Source organism: Ctenopharyngodon idella, chromosome 4 (genome assembly GCF_019924925.1).
Source record: "Ctenopharyngodon idella isolate HZGC_01 chromosome 4, HZGC01, whole genome shotgun sequence".
Lineage (NCBI taxonomy): Eukaryota > Metazoa > Chordata > Actinopteri > Cypriniformes > Xenocyprididae > Ctenopharyngodon > Ctenopharyngodon idella.
In genome coordinates, this window is record NC_067223.1 from 27,750,533 (window position 1) to 27,769,699 (window position 19,167).

Sequence of the window (19,167 nt, forward strand, 5' to 3'; positions counted from 1 at the left end):
ACCATTTTACCAGTTAGAAACAACAGGTTACCTACAATGATCCATGGAAATCTGGATTAACCAAAGTAACTCTTTTGTGTACAGTTTTATTAGATTTGCCACATTCACTTATGCAGGCCAATCCTTAATATTTCATGATTTCTGGTCATGTGTTTGGTTATCTGTAGTGATTCTGAGAGAAAATCAAGCTTACAAAAGTTGATAAAGACATCATAAAGTAATCCATATGATTTCAAGTGCTTTATTCCAAGTCTTCTGCATAGACATCATTTAATGATGAAGAAATTCAATTTAGGTTTTTATGTAATGAATAATTGATGATGGGCTGTTGAATTCTTAGAAAATAATGCACACCCGAGGTGGTAATGCGGCCACAATGTGAAGCGGAGTAAATTACTCAGCTTATACTACGGTCACCACGCCTCAAGACACTGTTCCAATGTTGTATTTCAAGACATTTGTCTAATTTCTTACGCATCTCATCCCAAGCCTCCGTTGCTAATTTCAAAACATCATTTCAGAACTAGTAACAGGGGCTTGAGCCTTGATAGTAGAATAATACAGTTGATACAGTTATTAACGCAGTTGAGAGAGAGAGAGAATAAGCAGCATATGTGAATTAGCCTACCTGAGTCTGTGCGTCTCTCACGGCAGCAGTGTCTCTACTAATAGCGAAACTATAAGTTTATCTACCTCAAGAACCACACAGTTTATTACCTCGCTGGTGAGAAATGTCATGTAGCTTTTAAGTTGCTAAACTGTTTTACTGATTAAATCATCAGAGCAGCACTTACAAAACTGATAAGAGAAAGAATTCTGTCAATATAAAAATTATCAGTCAGTATCTGGTGTGGCCACTAGCCGCTTTAAGTAGTAAAAGTAGTCTGGAGGAACATGTTGTTACATGTTTGGCAACTGGTGGGATCACATCTTTGTTACCAATTTTACTCATGATGAGTTTGCATCCATGAAATTTATTGACTGAAAACTGCAATGCTACTTGACCATTTAATGGTAACTAGCTGTACTGTATGTTACTATGCTTGATAGGTACTTTATGATGGTGGTTGGTCTGTACGCTACTGTGAAAGAAGACAGTTTCCTGCTGGTTGCAAATGTTTCTGAAAGAATCATTGTCAGGGTAAGTCTTCCTGCTGTTGTACCATAACCCTGGGCTGGACTGCAGTCCTTAAGAATTAAAAAGCAACTAAATTATGTATCTAGTGATAAATCTCCTTGTAGAATCCATCTCCCTGTTGAAAAAAACAGCATATGCTGGTTAGGTATGTTTTGAAGCATGGAAGCTGGTTTGAGCTGGTTTATGCTGGTCCTTAGCTGGAGCTAGTTGCTTAGGACCAGCTTAGGACCAGCACTTGACCAGCTCATGACCAGCTAAGGATCAGCATAAACCAGCTCAAACCAGCTTCCATGCTTCAAAACATACCTAATCAGCATATGCTGTTTATTTCAACAGGGTTATACTTCCATAGAGTTGTGGTCAAAACTTTTGCATATCCAGAAGAAATAATAACAGGCTACTGACAAAATATCCAGCTAAGCACAAATATATCCCACTATAAACTCCAGATTTGCACATATTATCCTCAAGATTGCTGCTTTAGAGATGGAAGCCTTCCGTTGGCCTTGACAGTGGGTGAGTCTCAATCAGCTCCCCTAGTTCAGTAGTCAGGGCACTAATCAGGGAGTCTACCATTTTAAAGGCTGGCTGTCTCAATCGCGAAATCCTACCAGTGCACTGAAACATTCGCTTCCTAAAAAGTCCCAGAGAGCATTGATTCTCACTATGTTCCCTTAACGGAAGTTCTGAAGCACGAAACATAAATCACATGAGCCAACTCACTGCACATAATGACATGCGATAGATTATTTTAAAATACAAACCATTATTTAATTATATTTCTGCATAAACATAGATCTCTAGACAGATAATGAACAATTTAGCTAACATTTATAATTTATTTACAGCTGAAATGTTGCATGTATGTGTAACAAGCAAAGTATTGATCATAACGTACTTAAAATAACATTCAAAATAATATCAGAAAGATATAATTGCTGCTGTTGTTTATGAATACCAGTGGTGATGTTGTACGATGAGGACGTTGTCATGATGCCAGAAATAGAGTCATCAGTGTCCCAATGTGTAGTGAGCCAGGGTCCTTGCTGTCATTACCAGTGGCCGAATTTGTGTACATGATATACTGATTCACAACCTCGGAGCTAGGGAGCTGATTAAGACAATGTGTATATGACAGTGTAAACAACAGCTCAATACCCCTTTTATTTAAAGGCTGTGTGTGTGTGTTAGTGTGTCTTGACGGTGTACGAAAGTGGTTCTCAAACTTTTATCATCTCTCCATCTAAAGGCCTCCAATCCAGGTCAATTTGAGAATGATAGTGATGTGCTCTGGCAAAAAGGACAGATCCCAGAGTCAGTGGTGTGTCACGGGAGGATCGGCATCAACACAGACAGCCCCGATGAGGCTTTGGTGGTTTGTGGAAACGCCAAGATAATGGGCAACGTCATGCATCCCTCAGACAGAAGGGCCAAACAAAACATTCAGGAAGTGAGTGTATCTCTGATAGTTAATAAAAAAACAAATTGAACAAGATTATACAAAGGTTAAGACAGCAGTGTTAATGGCTTTTTCAAATGGGCTCTCTCTCAAAAGTGATCATGTTTACACCTGGTATTAATCTCTGTCTCGAGAGATCCAATCAGTGCAAAATACTGAAATCAGAGACCCCTTGATCTGGGGCCTTATACACTATATTGCCAAAAGTATTGGGACACCCCTCCAAATCATTGAATTCAGGTGTTCCAATCACTTCCATGGCCACAGGTGTATAAAATCAAGCACCTAGTTATGCAGACTGCTTCTACAAACATTTGTGAAAGAATGGGTCGCTCTCAGGAGCTCAGTGAATTCAAGCGTGGTACCGTGATAGGTTGCCACTAGTGCAATAAGTCCATTCGTAAAATTTCCTCATTACTAAATATTCCACGGTCAACTGTTAGTGGTATCATAACAAAGTGGAAGCAATTGGGAACAACAGCAACTCAGCCACGAAGTGGTAGGCCGCGTAAAATCACAGAGCGGGGTCAGCGCATGCTGAGGCGCACAGTGCGCAGAAGTCACCAACTTTCTGCAGAATCAATAGCTACAGACCTCCAAACTTCGTGTGGCCTTCACATTAGTTCAAGAACAGTGCGTAGAGAGCTTCATGGAATGGCTTTCAATGGCCGAGCAGCTGCATCCAAGCCTTACATCACCAAGTGCAATGCAAAGCGTCGGATGCAGTGGTGTGAAGCACGCCGCCACTAGACTCTAGAGCAGACATGTTCTCTGGAGTGACGAATCACGCTTCTCTGTCTGGCAATCTGATGGACGAGTCTGGGTTTGCGGTTGCCAGGAGAACGGTACTTGCCTGACTGCATTGTGCGAAGTGTAAAGTTTGGTGGAGGGGGGGATTATGGTGTGGGGTTGTTTTTCAGGGGTTGGGCTTGGCCCCTTAGTTCCAGTGAAAGGAACTCTTAATGCTTCAGCATACCAAGACATTTTGGACAATTTCATGCTCCCAACTTTGTGGGAACAGTTTGGGGATGGCCCCTTCCTGTTCCAACATGACTGCACACCAGTGCACAAAGCAAGGTCCATAAAGACATGGATGAGCGAGTTTGGTGTGGAGGAACTTGACTGGCCTGCACAGAGTCCTGACCTCAACCCGATAGAACACCTTTGGGATGAATTAAAGTGGAGACTGCGAGCCAGGCCTTCTTGTCAACATAACTGCCTGACCTCAGAAATGCGCTTCTAGAAGAATGGTCAAAAATTCCCATAAACACAGTCCTAATCCTTGTGGAAAGCCTTCCCAGAAGAGTTGAGGCTGTTATAGCTGCAAAGGGTGGGCCAACTCCATATTAAACCCTACGGATTAAGAATAGGATGTCATTAAAGTTCATGTGTACATAAAGGCAGGTGTCCCAACACTTTTGGCAATATAGTGTATATAAGTAGTAACACATTAGCCTCTTTCACACATTAAACCCGGTAAATTAGTGTAATAGTACTATAATACTGCAGTTCAAACATGGCACAACAATCAGACATCCATCTAGCACATTTACATTGAAAAGCAGTGATAAACAGCTTTGACAGAGATTTATGATTGACTTAAAATAGACTTCTTACGTCAGCGCGTACGGACCTTGTACCTAACGCCTTATACCAGTGATCCTATTCTTTGCTCATAAATATTATACTGGTAATTTACTGGTAAGTTCAATTCTTCTCATACTGGAAGACTGCCAGATCTGATTTACCGGTATTTTCCTGTTCACAGGTGATCTCTAAAATGTAATTTACCTGTAGTTTACTAGTAAAGACTGCATGTGTGGAAGGAATTATATCTTGTGTCTGCGATGTTGTAGGTGGACTCAACAGAGCAGCTTAAGAGGATAGCTCAGATGAGAATTGTGGAGTATGATTATAAACCAGAGTTTGCCTCAAGGATGGGGATTGACCAACGTCATGAAACGGGTATACAACCTAAATTAGTGTATACACTTTATATAAAACTGTTCTGAAGACAGATACTCACCATCATCTGTCTCTCTTTGATTAGGAATCATAGCACAGGAAGTCAGAGAACTCCTGCCTTCGGCTGTGAGAGAGATGGGTGATATCACTTGCATAAATGGGGAGAAGATCGATCAGTTTCTTATGGTGGACAAAGTGAGTCTGTCAGATATTTGTTCTTAATTGGAATAAGTTTTTCTAGACATGTACGGTATGTAAAGTAATTTTGATCGGTTTGTCTTAAAGGAGCAGATTTTTATGGAGAACGTGGGTGCTGTGAAGCAGCTGTGTAAACTCACAGATAACCTTGAGAATCGTATTCAAGAGCTTGAGGTCTGGAACACTCGTCTGGCCAAATTGAAGACGCTGGGTAGCATGCGCTCCAACAGCGGCCCTCCTGCTAAAGGGTATGGAATTTCTTAACTTCTCAGTTTAGTTTAGTTTTTTTTTGTTTGTTTGTTTGTTTGTTTTAGGGCTGCCAAAGTTAATGCACTAACTGGTATCACTTAAAAACATTCAGCAGATCTAGGGTTAGTGCCATTATCATTGTTTAATGCAGGCAGGTTATACAGTTTTATCACTCCATAGGAACATAGTTTTACAACCATATTTCTGTTTTCATGAATATGTGTTATTTGTGATGTATGTGCTTTCATGCGATGCTCTGAAATTTGTCATTCTAAAATCTTTGTGTCACAGGAAAATCAACAAAAAAACCACACCTCATTCAGAACTTCCACCAACAAAGTCACCACCACTGCAGTCTAGCAAAGTATGTGAAAATCACATACTTATCATTTTCTACAATGAATGTGGCAAATACGGTAACTGGGAGGGGACATGATTGTTTCACTTAGTTTTGTCATGGGAATGTGATAATATGACATGGCCATGAGATAGTAATTTGTGGGAATGTCATATCGACTTGTGGGAACATGATCATTTTGTCGAAACAACAACATCCGTCGTGGCCACGCGATTTAAAGGGCCTTGAGATCCTGTGTTGAGGGAACAATATATTTTCTCGTGGCCACGACATATTTATGTTGAGAGAATGACATCTATTTCTCATGGTCATGAGTTAAATGCATAAACAACCTGCGCGACCATAACAACCTGGAATTGTCAGAAATGGATAGGCCTATAATAATATTTATTTTTGATTAGGATAAAACATGGAATTATGAAATGATTATATTAACATATTGCCTATTATATTGTATTGCGCATGATGGTTCCTATAGACAGCATTTGAAAGAAGTTTGTTATCAGTAAATGTTAAAAGAATATGCCTTGTACATTTTTATCTATCCCATTCAGCAGTCTTTTAAATCTATTCGCTGATTGTTTTTTTGTTTTTTTTAAATATTTTATTATTATTGGTTACATTTTTTATTCATTGTTATGTATTTGCTTTATTTTCCTCTTCAATTCCGGTATCTCTTTACCTAATTAACTTTCTGTATATTATGTTACTTAAAGTATATATTAAAGTATATATTTTCCAAATATCATACCAATGTAGTGATCAGCAGGCAAACATGAGGGCAGACTCCCCTCATTACAACAGGAGTCCCCTTTCATCTGCCATAATGAAAAGGACAGGACTCTAAAAAAAAGTTCTACAAATACGGAACTAGGTGGGCTAGGAGATAAGCCTGCAAAAACAATTGCCAGGTACCATTTGTAGAAGAATGATGACATTAGCATGTCATTGATTACAGACTGATTCCATTTGCACCATTGTTCACCCCAGTCCAAGGTGTGAATGACCACAGGCTCTCAAGCTCTGTTTCCAACTGGTACTAAGATGCTTTTTGGTTGATCGGATCACAAGTGGATGATGCTAAATACAGGTGTAAATGGGGTGTAAAACGTTTTGAGCTTGTCCACTTTGACCACTTCCAGAGGTAGTCAAAAACGCATTAGACCGGATTGCTTTTGTAGTGGAAACGCTCATGTGGTCGAATGTGTTCCAACAGCCACCAAAGACCGCTTACTTTCTGCCTACTGACCTAACGCATAAACATTATGGAAAACGCGCTAGCCAGATGGAATTTTAACATTGTTGGCTGAAGACCCAAGTGTGGTTTGAAGACAAAAAACGTACCAACCAAGCACAATGTTCTCTCACCATTCCTGACGCACTCGCCGCTTTCGGCCGGTCTTGCAGCTGTCAGAGTATGCGTCTCCCTCATCCACTGGTGATCAGATCGACCAAAACGCGTCTTAATACCAGGTGGAAACAGGTCCTCAGATTCACCAAACCGGTTTTGCCACGTGCCTTGAAGCCACAAAGGATGGATTCTTTATACAAAAATGGACACACAGTGGACAAAATGGAGCAAATCCTCTCCATACCTTTTTAAAGAACTGTATATACTTAATGAGTGCTGTTTGTGTACATGCAAAATATACAAACTTACCTGTTAAGGTACACATGAATGCAAGGGTACAAGTTCAATATTACCCAATTATGTCTTTATGTTTTCAGCACAATGTCTTGGTTAATCTGGAATTGGTTTGGAAAGTGAATTATGCATAGAAAAAACCTTAGAGACATTGTTCCAAACATGAACTTTAAGCCATGCAAATGAACCCTATGCCAGAGAGGGGCCATACGGTGGCCACCTCTGACAGCATCAGCCAATCAAATGTTAAATCTGAAAGCCGCTAATTTGCAAATCCCTCCATCTCGGGAGAGTTTAAAAAGATTCTCTCTGAGACAAAGAGTTGTTCTGGTTCTGTTGCAAGGTACCAGTTCAGAATTCCAGCTCCAGTTTCTGGTTCCAGTCCCAAGTTCCAAGATGCACTAAGCTGAGGGAACAAGCCGTTTCTCTCTCCCTCTTGAAAGAGAGAAACAAAGAAGTTCTGCAAGAAGTAAATTTGGGGAGTTTGGAAATGGCAACAGGATCAACGACCATAAGCTCAGTGTCCCCCATTTTCAAGATCTCTTCAGAGATCCTCCAGATCTGCATGTTCCAGATAGCCAGGATCTTCTGTATGGACTTCAGGATCTTCTCATCAGAGATCCTTCATTTGCGTGTTCCAGATTGCCTGGATCTTCTGCACCAACCTCAGAATCTTCTCTACAGGGATCCTTCATCTGCATGTTTCAGATTATAGGGATCGTCTGCACAGACGTTAGAACCTTCAACTTCAAGGCTCCTTCATCTGCATGTTTCAGAATAAAGACCTTCTCTGTGCTCAAGAAGTTCTACGTTCACAAGTACTTTGTGTTCAAGGCTATGAAACGGATTCCAAGTCCTTTCTTTGCCACCGCTCGGATTCAGCACATCACCAGGCAGAACATAAATATCACTTTACCAAACCTCTTTCCAGAGACCTTGGCATATTGTCAGTATATGATTATCTAATTTGCATTAGATTTTGCATAGCTGATATCAGTTAATAACCAATAATCTCTCGATTTATTTGATGAATTCAGAATAAGATTTACCTTATTACTTCTAAAGAAACTACAGTTTATCTTCCCATAAGATAACTTGTAATTGCATTTAACATATAAGGCCGTATTTCATTTTATTTAGGTTAAATAGGCATGATGGTAATAATAATAATAATAAGTAAAGACACAACGAATGGATTTAAAAAGCTGTGAGATGGGATGGATATAATTTTTTCTTGTAGGCCTATGTTATTTTATGTTCTTAAATATTCATTTATAGATAATAACAAACTTCATTTGAATGCTTTCTATAGACAACATCGCACGTAATATATCAGGCTATTGTCACACTCATTCAGTTGTATTTATTCTTAGTTTCTGTTTTCATGGACGTTCAGTTTGTTTTCATCAGTCACATGTGTTCCTTTGTTTGAGTTTCCTGCCACTCATTAGTTTCCATGGACTTTAATCTTAACAGCTGTTCATCATTTAGTTAATCACTATGTGTATATAAGTTCCTCACTTTCACTCGGTGTTTGTCCGGTCTCGTTTGCGTTAGCACTTGTTTGTAGTCTTGCTTGTTGGATTGTTATTAAACTCAGCATTTGAACTTTATTCCTGATCACCTTCTTCTTCCTCGTACCTTGCTGACAGCTATAATATATTAATATAATAATTTCTTCATTCCACCCTTATTTTGTCATTCTTAATTAAAAATAAATATTATTATAGGCCTGTCCATTTCTAATAATTCCAGGTTGCTATAGTTCGTGCAGGTTGTTTATACATTTAATTCATTGCCATGAGAAATAGACGTGGTTCATAAAGAAGTCGTGGCCACGACAAAACTAAGTGACCTGAACATGTCCACTCCCGGTCACTGTAGACAAATGTGACTGCTCATCATATTTTTCTTCCAGAACTACTTCTGTGGGAGATATCATCATTGTCTTCAACACAGAGTATTCCAAGCTAGCATCATCATGCTAGTAACAACCATGGCTCTTTGGTGAGATGGTCTTCTTAAATACACACCTTAAGATATTTTGGCCACGAATTAAGAATTTGTTCCTACAACTTATCAATTCATGGCCACGTTTGATTAAGGCAAAACAATACAGGAAAACCCATTGTTTTTAGTCAATTCCTCCTATTTAGTCGGCTCCTTTAAGGCTTGTCAGTAAACGGCCACTGATTGGCTAATGACAAAGCATTATGAAATCATTTACTTACGGTTTGTAATGGAGCTGCTGTCAGATCCAATACAGTTTGCTGCTTAATCTTTCAACAAAAGTTTCTTTGTGAACTCTCCATTACACAGTGCCTCGTTTACAAAATTAAATGCTCTGAACAAACATTTAGTCCTCCAAAGCAATCCTGGACTCCATAAAATAAACCATCCACTTGTTTCTGACTTTGGGATCCTTCTGAAGTCTGTATAGAGATGCTAACTAGCTGTTTAAATGCAAACTTTTTCACTTTTCCATTTGTCTTGTTGTCAACAGACTCAAACATGTGGAGTATGTCAGAAAATGAACATGCATTTGTATACTGTATTCAGTGTAGACAGCGGCAGTTAACATAATGTGTTTTATTCGCTTTTGATGCGACGCTCGCATAGAGTGTGAGCAAATGTCAGCTGTTAAGCGACGGAATGCCAGTGGACAGGGCCTATGGTTCAATGATGTATAACTATTTGTCGATGTCTTGCTCTGCAGGCAGTCATATGCAAATGTGAACAATGAAATTTTCAGGATGTTTTAATGGTGCAAATACCTTTTATATTCAAAAGATCAAGGCCAATTTGATTTCTCATGTCATGACCCTTTTAGTTAAAATTCTTGACATAATTAGTCTGTGGCCACGCTGTACTAATTTGTTCCCTCATTTTAATGTAGTTACATGATTTACCTAAAATGATTAATAAGTCATGAGAACAAATTCTTTATTTGTGGCCACAATATCTTGTTTTGGTTTTTGTTTTTGAATGTTATGTGCAAAACTCCATACTTGCAAGTAAAAGAAATATTACCAGTTAAATATAATTTGTCAATGCTCAGCTGATGATTACCAAAAAAAATAATCAATTGGTCCCTCAACATGTAAAACTGAACAAAAACTGTGCATGTCTAGAGATGCATTCTCACATCAATTGGACAATTTAGAGACTTTTACAGCTAAAATAACAAACATTGTTGTATTTAACCTGGAATATTTCTTTAAATGAAGGTCTTGAGGACAGTTTGAGACCAAATGAAATTCTACTGGATCTTGACAGAATATTTCACCAAACATGAAAAGTTCAGCCTGTGTGTGACTTTATTTTGTCCTGTTGTTTTGCAGTGTCATTTCTATTACTGCACTCTATATGTTAACATTACAAGAGGACATTGACTTCAATAACAGGTACAATGTCATCATCATCAGTAATGTCATCACTACAGACTATTGTTTATGGTGCACATTGATTCAGTTAAATTACATTGATTGCCAAGCTTGTTGCGCAGCTGTTACTGCTGCTTAATTGACTGTTATTTGGAGTGAGATTTAACTTTGTTTTCTTGTCATACAGTCTCAACAACAGCAACAATATACCGCCTTACACTACACCAACAGCACTGACCACAGGTACTGTATGTAGATATTTAGAGATACTGTATAGGACTTTTCACACTTGAAATGGTTAACCCTGGGTCTTTCTAAACCCCTGGGTTATCTTGCTTCACATTTCACACTGCTCATAATTTAACCTAGATTAACAATTATTCCTGGGTATTCCCTGGGTTAACATTCTTATTTGTGGTGTCAGTGTCACAGATTGGATAAATGCAGCATGCAACCTGTTTACATAAAGACTCTAGAATTGTCTTTTTCCTGAATGGACTTTTTGTACAAAGCATGTGAATATAAGGCAGTGGCTCCCAACCCTGGTCCTGGAGCACCCCCAACTGTACACATTGTGTATGTCTCTCTTATCTGAGGCCTAGTCCACACATACACGGGTATTTTTATAAACAGAGTTTTTCCTCCTTCGTTTTTAAAAAAATCATGTCCACATTAAATCGCAAAAACACACCATGAAGCTCTGTCAAGAGCATGCCAAACCAACAGGTGGTGATATAACCTTAACCGTAAAGCCCATGTTAGCCAATCGGAATCCTGGAAAAAAAGTTATTACCGGTTCCGGTTCTGAAGTCACAAGCCAAAATCTCTGATTTCACCATCTAAATGACAACACTGTAACCGGAGTTTCTAAAAATCTTCACTCTGGCAGGAGTTTTCAAAAATGTTCAGTTTCAGTGCTGCTTTTGAGTGTAGACAAACAGCCAAACCACATAAAAAAGCTGCGGTTTGGAAAATACCTGTGTTCCTGTGGACAGGGCCTGAAACAACCATTTCAGGTCTTGAAGACTCTACTTTAAGCTAATGAGTTGAATCAGGTGTGTTTGATTAGGGAGACATACAAAATGTTCAGAGTTGGGGGTACTCCAGAACCAGGATTGAGAACCACTGAGATAAGGTACTCTATTTGGTGTCTGTTGCTAAGCATCTAGCTAATATTCTGACACCGCATAGTTTCACAGAATTCACACGTTTGGCACCGCAAAGTGTTCACACCGCAAAAGCAGTGCTAACCCTGTTCTTGAGGGTTTCATAACCCCGGCTAAAAAGCAGTGCTAACCCCGCTTTCAAATTACAAGTCTGAAATGTTCCTCTACCTGGGGTTAAAGTTTAGACAATAACCCAGAGTTAAAAGGCTTGAAAGTGAAGCAATTCATCTTCCCATATCTGCAGAAAAAGTGAATGACACAATAAGTCAAGTTGTAGGTGTTAACTTAGCAATGCACTCTATTCTGGGGTTTACAGAGAGTTTTAATGGGCATCATTTCTGCCGCTTGTGTTTGATTAGTAAAGCTGATACCCAAGATGTTTTTTTTCTGAGGATGAGTAGTTACTGACAATGAAACCAGTTATGGAATGCATCGTGGGATGCTGCACTCAGACCCACAACTTAAATCTGTGTACATAGTAAAGAGAGACTCATCTCTAAACACACTGCAATTTTTTCATGTGTGCAACAATTTTTCATTTGACATTATGCATGACGTTCTTGAAGGAGTAGCTCAGTATGAGCTAAAATTATTATTTCAGTACTTATCCAAGAATTTTATTCCAAAGCATGACTTAAGGCTAAAATAACCTATGCGTCTTTATAAAATCTGAACAGATTTTAAAACACTAGGCATCATACACTTGCTGACTTTGTAAATAGTTATAGAGGAAAAACTAGGCATCATACACTAAACAACTGAGGATCATACACTACCAGACTTCCAAATCATTACGAACACACTCATGCAGAAACACAAGCTTTGTTGCTAGGAAACGCGTAACAAATGAAAACAATGTGTTCTAAAATCGGCTCCAAATGTCAAACTTACCAAATACCTCCGATTGGATGGAATCAAACTTTGAGGCTAAAAAAATCGGATCGCCTGTGACTATCACACACTATGAGATTTTCTGTGAAATCTGTCAACTCAAATCTGCAGACTGGCTCTGACTTTCGACAACTAGTGTCAACTTGTCCAGTAAAAATCTGGGCAAAAGTCGTGTAGTGTATTCCAGCCTTTACTTTCTTGCATATATTCTTTTGACTATGATTACCTAGAACGCAAAAACCACACTACAAAATGTTAACCTGGAGCACAGCTTGGGTCTGAATTCTATTCAAACTCTGTGTCTTGTTAAGAATACCCCATTAATATTTGGTGATGTGGTGCCACAAGTCAATAGAAACTGGAATTTGCTGCTTCTCTTGTGGCAAATAATCAACACTATTTTTTCCCCAAGAGTTTTGTTATGGCATGACTGTATATCTTAAACACCTAATCAAAGAGCAGCACCAGATTTTCCGAATTGTGTGCACTAATCAACATTTAATACCTAAACACCATTTCATGGTGCTTTACCCTTCATGCATTTCAAAAATAGGTCCTCTCCTACACACTTTTGTTTGAGGCAAAGCACAAACTTTTCAAGAATTATCTAAAGAACTTTAAGAACATTACCAAGTCCCTTGCAAGAAAACATTGAATGTCCATTGCAAGTCACTGGGACTCATTAACATTTCACCACAAAAAGTATGGGCCAGTGTCTTTAAGCAAAGTGTGAAAAGCCCTTCTGAGTTGGTTGATCTGTATATTCTGATCATTGTTTATTTTATATGGTGAATTTAATCTTGACTGTTTTGCAGTGTTCTCCACCGCCCTTCCTGGTCCCTGGCCTCCAGACATCGATTTCTCCAATGTGTTTTATTCAGATGAGGTCTACTGCTGTCCTTCAACATTAATTAATAATTATAACACCCAACTGACAGACACAACCGTCCCGTTTGACTTTCTTTCACATACAATCATCAATCTGAGAAAATCACTTGAAGGTCAGAGACACAGTAGCAGCGTTCAATCTTCAAATATACTATGATATATTTTTGATTGTCCTCATGTAATTTTCATTTGTTCCCTTTCAGAGAAATGGTTAGAAAAACTGCCAGAGAAACTCAGAAATTCTACTGATTGTAAGTTAACCGATTAAAAAGTTAACCGATTAAAAGCATGTTCATGCCAAGATTATCAGATAAACAACCAATTTCATTTTAAAATGAAACAATGTATCCTTATCACTGTACCTCCTTTACACTGAGACTGAAATATTGTCATATGGACCATCATTGTTTTTTTTAGAGGCTTCATTCATTACTAATTCATTCCTTATTCCTAATAACAGAATGAAGTGGAGGTGTGTCCGCAATTATGATTCACACTTAACTTTGTGTATGTCATCTTCGCAGGGACAAACACAACTATACGGTCCATCCTAATAACACAAAATCAACAAGTTATAGACCAGCAGTACTGTCTGCGAGAGGACTGTGGGTAGGTATCAAACTTACATCTTCAAAGTCAAGTCAAAGTCAGCTTTATTGTCAATTCTGCCACATGTTCAGCACATACAGAGATTTGAAATTACATTACTCTCAGACCCTGGTGCATACAGATAACACACACACATTCACAAACACACACAAAAAAAATTGGTGACTGTAAGATACAAATAAATACATATAAATATAGGATAAATATAGTAAAGTAACACACCTGCAATGCAGAGGGCTTTGCGCGTGAGATGGGAGCTGTAGATGTCCTGAAGGGAGGGAAAAGAGACACCAACAATCTTCTCAGCTGCTCTCACTATGCATTGGAGGGTCTTTCTGCAGGACGCGTTGCAGGCACAATACCACACAGTGATGCAGCTTGTCTGAATGCTCTCGATGGTGCCTCTATAGAAGGTGCACATGATGGGGGCCGGGGCTCTGTCTCTCTTCAGTTTGCGGAGGAAGTAGAGACGCTGCTGTGTTTTCTTGGCTAGTGATGCATTGTTATCAGTCCAGGATAGGTTTTCTGTAATATGCACACCCAGGAACTTGGTGCTGCTCACTCTCTCCACAGTCGCACCATTGATGGACAGAGGAGCATGCTGAGTGTGCGCTCTCCTGAAGTCAACAACAATCTCCTTTGTCTTCTCCACATTCAGAGAGAGATTGTTGTCTCTGCACCACTGGCCAGGGCTGCTAACCTCGCTCCTGTAGTTTGTCTAATCTCTGTTGCTAATGAGACCCACCATAGTTGTGTCATCCGCAAACTTAATGAAAAGATTGGAGCTGTGTACCGGAGTGCAGTCGTAGGTCAGTAGAGTGAAGAGAAGGGGGCTTAGCACACATCCTTGAGGGGCCCCTGTATTCAATGTGATGGTGCTGGATGTGTTACCGCTGACCCGTACTGCCTGTGGTCTCTCAGTCAGGAAGTCCAGCAGCCAGTTGCACAGCGAGGTGTTGAGCCCCAGCTGGACCAATTTATGAATGAGCTGTTGAGGGATGATTGTGTTGAATGCTGATCTGAAATCTATGAACAGCATTCTAATGTAAGAGTCTTTTTTTGTCCAGATGTGTGAGGGCTGAGTGGAGAGCAGTGGCAATGGCATCATTGGTTGAGCGATTGGAACGATATGCAAACTGGAAGGGGTCCAGGGAGGGGGGGAGGACAGACTTGATGTGGTGCATGACTAGTCGTTCAAAGCACTTCATAAGGATAGGAGTAAGTGCAACCGGACAGTAGTCATTGAAGCAGGAGGGGGACGTCTTCTTCGGGACTGGAATAATGGTGGTAGCTTTGAAGCATGTGGGGACAACAGCCTGACTTAGCGAGATGTTAAAAATGTCTGTGAAGACATCAGTGAGTTCCACTGCACAGTCTCTCAATACACGACCAGGCATGTTGTCAGGGCCCGGAGCTTTGCATGCGTTGATCCTGCTGAGGGATCTCCTCACGCTGTGCGGGGACAGCCATCACCTGTCATCACCTGGTCACCAGGAGGAGGTGGAGTCTTCTGTGCAGTGGTGCTGTTTTGTACCTCAAAGCGGGCGAAGAAGGCGCTCAGCTCGTTCAGCAGGGAGATATTGCTATCACAGGTCTGCGGTGGAGGCTTGTAGTCCGTAATGGTCTGTATCCCCCGCCACAGGCTCTGAGTGTCTCTGCTGTCGCTGAAACAATGAACTATCCTCCTGTAGTACTTTCTCCTAGCCTCTCTGATGCCACGGAACAGGTTGGCCCTAGCTGTCCTCAGGCCTACCACATCTCCAGTTCTGAAGGCAACGTTACGAGCCTTCAGGAGTCTGTAGACCTCTTCTGTCAGCCACGGCTTCTGATTGGCCCGAACAGTGATGGTCTTTGTGACTATTACATCATCAGTACACTTGGTGATGTAGGCAGTTACAGTCTCTGTGTACTCCTGGAGGTCTGTGGTGTTGTTGTATGTGGCAGCTTGCTTAAACATATTCCAGTCAGTGGTGCTGAAACAGTCCTGTAGAGCCTCTGAAGATCCCTCAGGCCACACCAGTATTTGCTTGCGAACTGGTTTGGCGACTTTAACAAGCGGTCTGTATGCAGGCATTAGCATGACAGTGATGTGGTCTGAGGCACCAAGGTGGGGGAGGGGAAGCATGCTCAACTGTGCACTAGATGGTATGGAACATGGAAAATGAAGTATACCTGGGCCTTGATTCTACACAGGCTTCAGAGATTTTCAGTCCTGGGTGGCATTCACTAGGGTCATTTACTGATGCAAGGAAGAAATTACAACAATTATTATTTTTACTAGCACCCTCATAATGTGATTGTTATGAGATTTGGATAATATTGCAATTAAACTGTACCTCATGTAAACAATACTTCGAACAAGCTGATGTGATTAAGCTCATAATCATAACTCAAAAACATAAATGATGTTTCATTAAGAAAGTTCGGCAGGAACATGTTCAAATGAACTATCCGATCAACATGTCATTCCAATCAGCAGTCAACAAGTCTACCCAGTCAGTGTGAGTGGAGGCCTATATATATATATATATATATATATATACGCAGTCGACTCACCTATGTTCCTCGACAGTTTTTTAGCATCCCTCCACCACCCCGTTTACTCACACTCGCCTGGTTACAATCTTAACCAGAGATACGGGGGGAGTACTCTGGGTTCGGGCCAAAATACCAAGCTTGAAGCCCTTTCCTTGGACAGCACGCCAAATACTTTAATTGCATCTATTCCACTCTGAGCAAAGTGTGCATGGCTTGTGACATACACAAATGACATTGTCATGCACAGATTTGTTTACATATTGGTAAAGAATGCATCACATTTTTGGGGTTCATGTTGACATTGTTGCACGCCATCAAAGTCCCTTTCAAGGAAAGTCTGTTCACTCGGCGGCCATATTTGCAATGCCTCTAGGCAGCTATTTCGGGCATCCAAGACCAAGTTCTATCTATTTGAATGGGAGAATCCTGAAATCTCAAAAACTGCTTGGCGAACTCCCAATTAAATTACATATTTCAAATCAGCAACAAAATCTGACATGAACCGTCCCATAAATGTTGTTTCTTATGCTAAAATAGCATTAAAAAAGCTTATTTTTCAGGCTAGACGAGCCAATGCGCATATGCAGTCCTATGAGCGAGTCTCAGGTTTCTATGGGAACCGGAGCCTCTAACGACAGCTACAGTGACGCAATGACTTTATCAATCAGCGATTGGCTCTTTTACTTAGAAGTCGGGACGTATTCTGCCATATTGCGTGTTGCAGTTTCTCCCATTCATAACTAATGGGAGTGAACTGTCTTTCTATATCAGGGGTGGGGAACGTTGATCCTGGAGGACTGTCCTGCAGAGTTTAGCTCCAACCCTGAAAAAAACCACTCACCTGCCTGTAACTTTAGTAATCCTGAATACCTTGATTAGATTCAGGTGTGTTTAATTAGGGTTGGAGCTAAACTCTGCAGGACAATGGCCCTCCAGGATCAACATTCCCCACCCCTGTTCTATATCTATAGTCTTTGACGACATGAATATAATGCAGTATATATTGATGGTTGAAAACATCGAAATTAAGACATTTTAGATGCGTCACCGAAAAAAAATCCAATACATCCATAGAAATGTGTTTTGCATTTGACACAAGTAGATCTAAATTCTGGCCAGTAACACACCTACTGTATGTGAGTTCATTTGTGCTGTGCATTTGCATATATGAATTATGGTGGTAAAAATAACACCAATTCTTAGTGAGAAATCAGAATAATGAAATATGCTTGTAAACGGGAGTGAAGAGGCTCATGTCATGTAAACATCTTACTGCAAGAACCCTGATTATTGGAAAAATTCACATGTAAACATAGTCAATAAAAGGGAACCATACTGCTATATACAGCAATGTTTATAGCACATGGGTATTTCTTGACTTAACTAAAGTGATCAAAGAATGTTCTATAGTAATGAATTTGCATTTTACTCATTGATCTATATTTTGTAGGAAGGGAAACTACACGTACCTCATTCCCCTCAGTAAAAACATCCCACCCAACATGCCCATAACCCTCCAAATGAAGTAAGTAGACCGTTCATACTTCACACTGTCTTCATTATACTGTCTCTTGGTTATTTAACCAGGTTATTTTAATTTATTTATTTTTCTTTGTTTTTCCTTAAAAATTTTCTATTTGAATTTTGTTGGTGATAATACTGCATTAAAGGAGGAAAAAGATCTGACATGATTTTTCTTGGATTAATTTCTTTTAAAACTCAAAAAGCTGTAATTTTAACAAGGGAGATCAAATGTTTTATATCAACTGTATATGTGACCCTGGACCACAAAACCAGTCAAAACAACCTGAAAGTTGAATAAATAAGCTTTCCATTGATGTATGGTTTGTTATGATACGATAATATTTGGCTGAGGTACAACTATTTGAAAATCTGGAATCTGAGGGTTTAAAAAAATCAAAATATTGAGAAAATCGCCTTTAAAGTTGTCCAAATTAAGTCCTTAGCAATGCATATCCACTCACAAAAATAAATTTTTGATATATTTACAATAGGACATTTACAAAACATCTTCATGGAACATGATCTTTACTTAATATCCTAATGATTTTTGGCATAAAAGAAAAATCGATCCTTTTGACCCATACAATGTATTGTTGGCTATTGCTACAAATATACCCGTGCGACTTATGACTGGTTTTGTGGTCCAGAGTCACATATTGTTCAAAATAAAAAGCCTTGGGCATGTTCATGTTAATATGAAGAACTGCAGCCTTGTGCTGGTCAGTTGGATGAATCGCAGCCTTGCTGAAAGAACCATATCGCACTCCTGCTTGTGTAATATTTATAGACAGACAGTATATCATGATATATGTGAAAAACTGTTTCTGCAAATGTGGATCACATTCTCATTGATATTAATAATTTTTTTTTTTTCCCCCCTCTTGAGCAGCACACCTGAATTGCTGGTGATCCACTTGTGTTCACATGATGAGAGCGAACAGTGCTCTTCAGTACTCGACTACAACAGCCTAGAGTCAAACACTGCTCTCAACACACAGGTACTTCAGCACTTATACACTCAAAGCAACATGCATTAGAAAAACATTTCATTATGAATGTAATAATAATATTATATATTCATAATAGTTTAAATACATAATATATTTAGTAATTCCATAACAATTATATTTGTTAATAACGTTTATGTGTTGCAGAC

At 39.5% G+C, this 19,167-nt stretch overlaps 2 protein-coding genes and 1 long non-coding RNA gene across 5 annotated transcripts in view; 2 read left to right on the forward strand and 1 right to left on the reverse strand.

The window, feature by feature from the left end:
* Positions 1 to 19,167, reverse strand: part of LOC127511301 (uncharacterized) — a 449,991-nt gene that overhangs the window by 259,704 nt on the left and 171,120 nt on the right. The window lies entirely within an intron of this gene.
* Positions 1 to 19,167, forward strand: part of LOC127511092 (gastrula zinc finger protein XlCGF57.1-like) — a 159,720-nt gene that overhangs the window by 118,291 nt on the left and 22,262 nt on the right. The gene's annotated exons all lie outside the window — the stretch shown is intronic.
* LOC127511076 (myelin regulatory factor-like protein) overlaps positions 1 to 19,167 on the forward strand; it is a 33,017-nt gene that overhangs the window by 12,653 nt on the left and 1,197 nt on the right. For both annotated transcript variants that reach the window (XM_051891488.1, XM_051891489.1), the window contains 14 exons: positions 1,051 to 1,141; positions 2,388 to 2,588; positions 4,454 to 4,562; positions 4,648 to 4,757; positions 4,848 to 5,008; positions 5,301 to 5,373; positions 8,931 to 9,019; positions 10,354 to 10,416; positions 10,583 to 10,638; positions 13,268 to 13,453; positions 13,544 to 13,591; positions 13,865 to 13,949; positions 17,938 to 18,012; positions 18,901 to 19,009. In XM_051891488.1, coding sequence (XP_051747448.1) covers positions 1,051 to 1,141; positions 2,388 to 2,588; positions 4,454 to 4,562; positions 4,648 to 4,757; positions 4,848 to 5,008; positions 5,301 to 5,373; positions 8,931 to 9,019; positions 10,354 to 10,416; positions 10,583 to 10,638; positions 13,268 to 13,453; positions 13,544 to 13,591; positions 13,865 to 13,949; positions 17,938 to 18,012; positions 18,901 to 19,009 — 1,456 coding nt within the window. The remainder of the gene's footprint in view (positions 1 to 1,050; positions 1,142 to 2,387; positions 2,589 to 4,453; positions 4,563 to 4,647; positions 4,758 to 4,847; positions 5,009 to 5,300; positions 5,374 to 8,930; positions 9,020 to 10,353; positions 10,417 to 10,582; positions 10,639 to 13,267; positions 13,454 to 13,543; positions 13,592 to 13,864; positions 13,950 to 17,937; positions 18,013 to 18,900; positions 19,010 to 19,167) is intronic.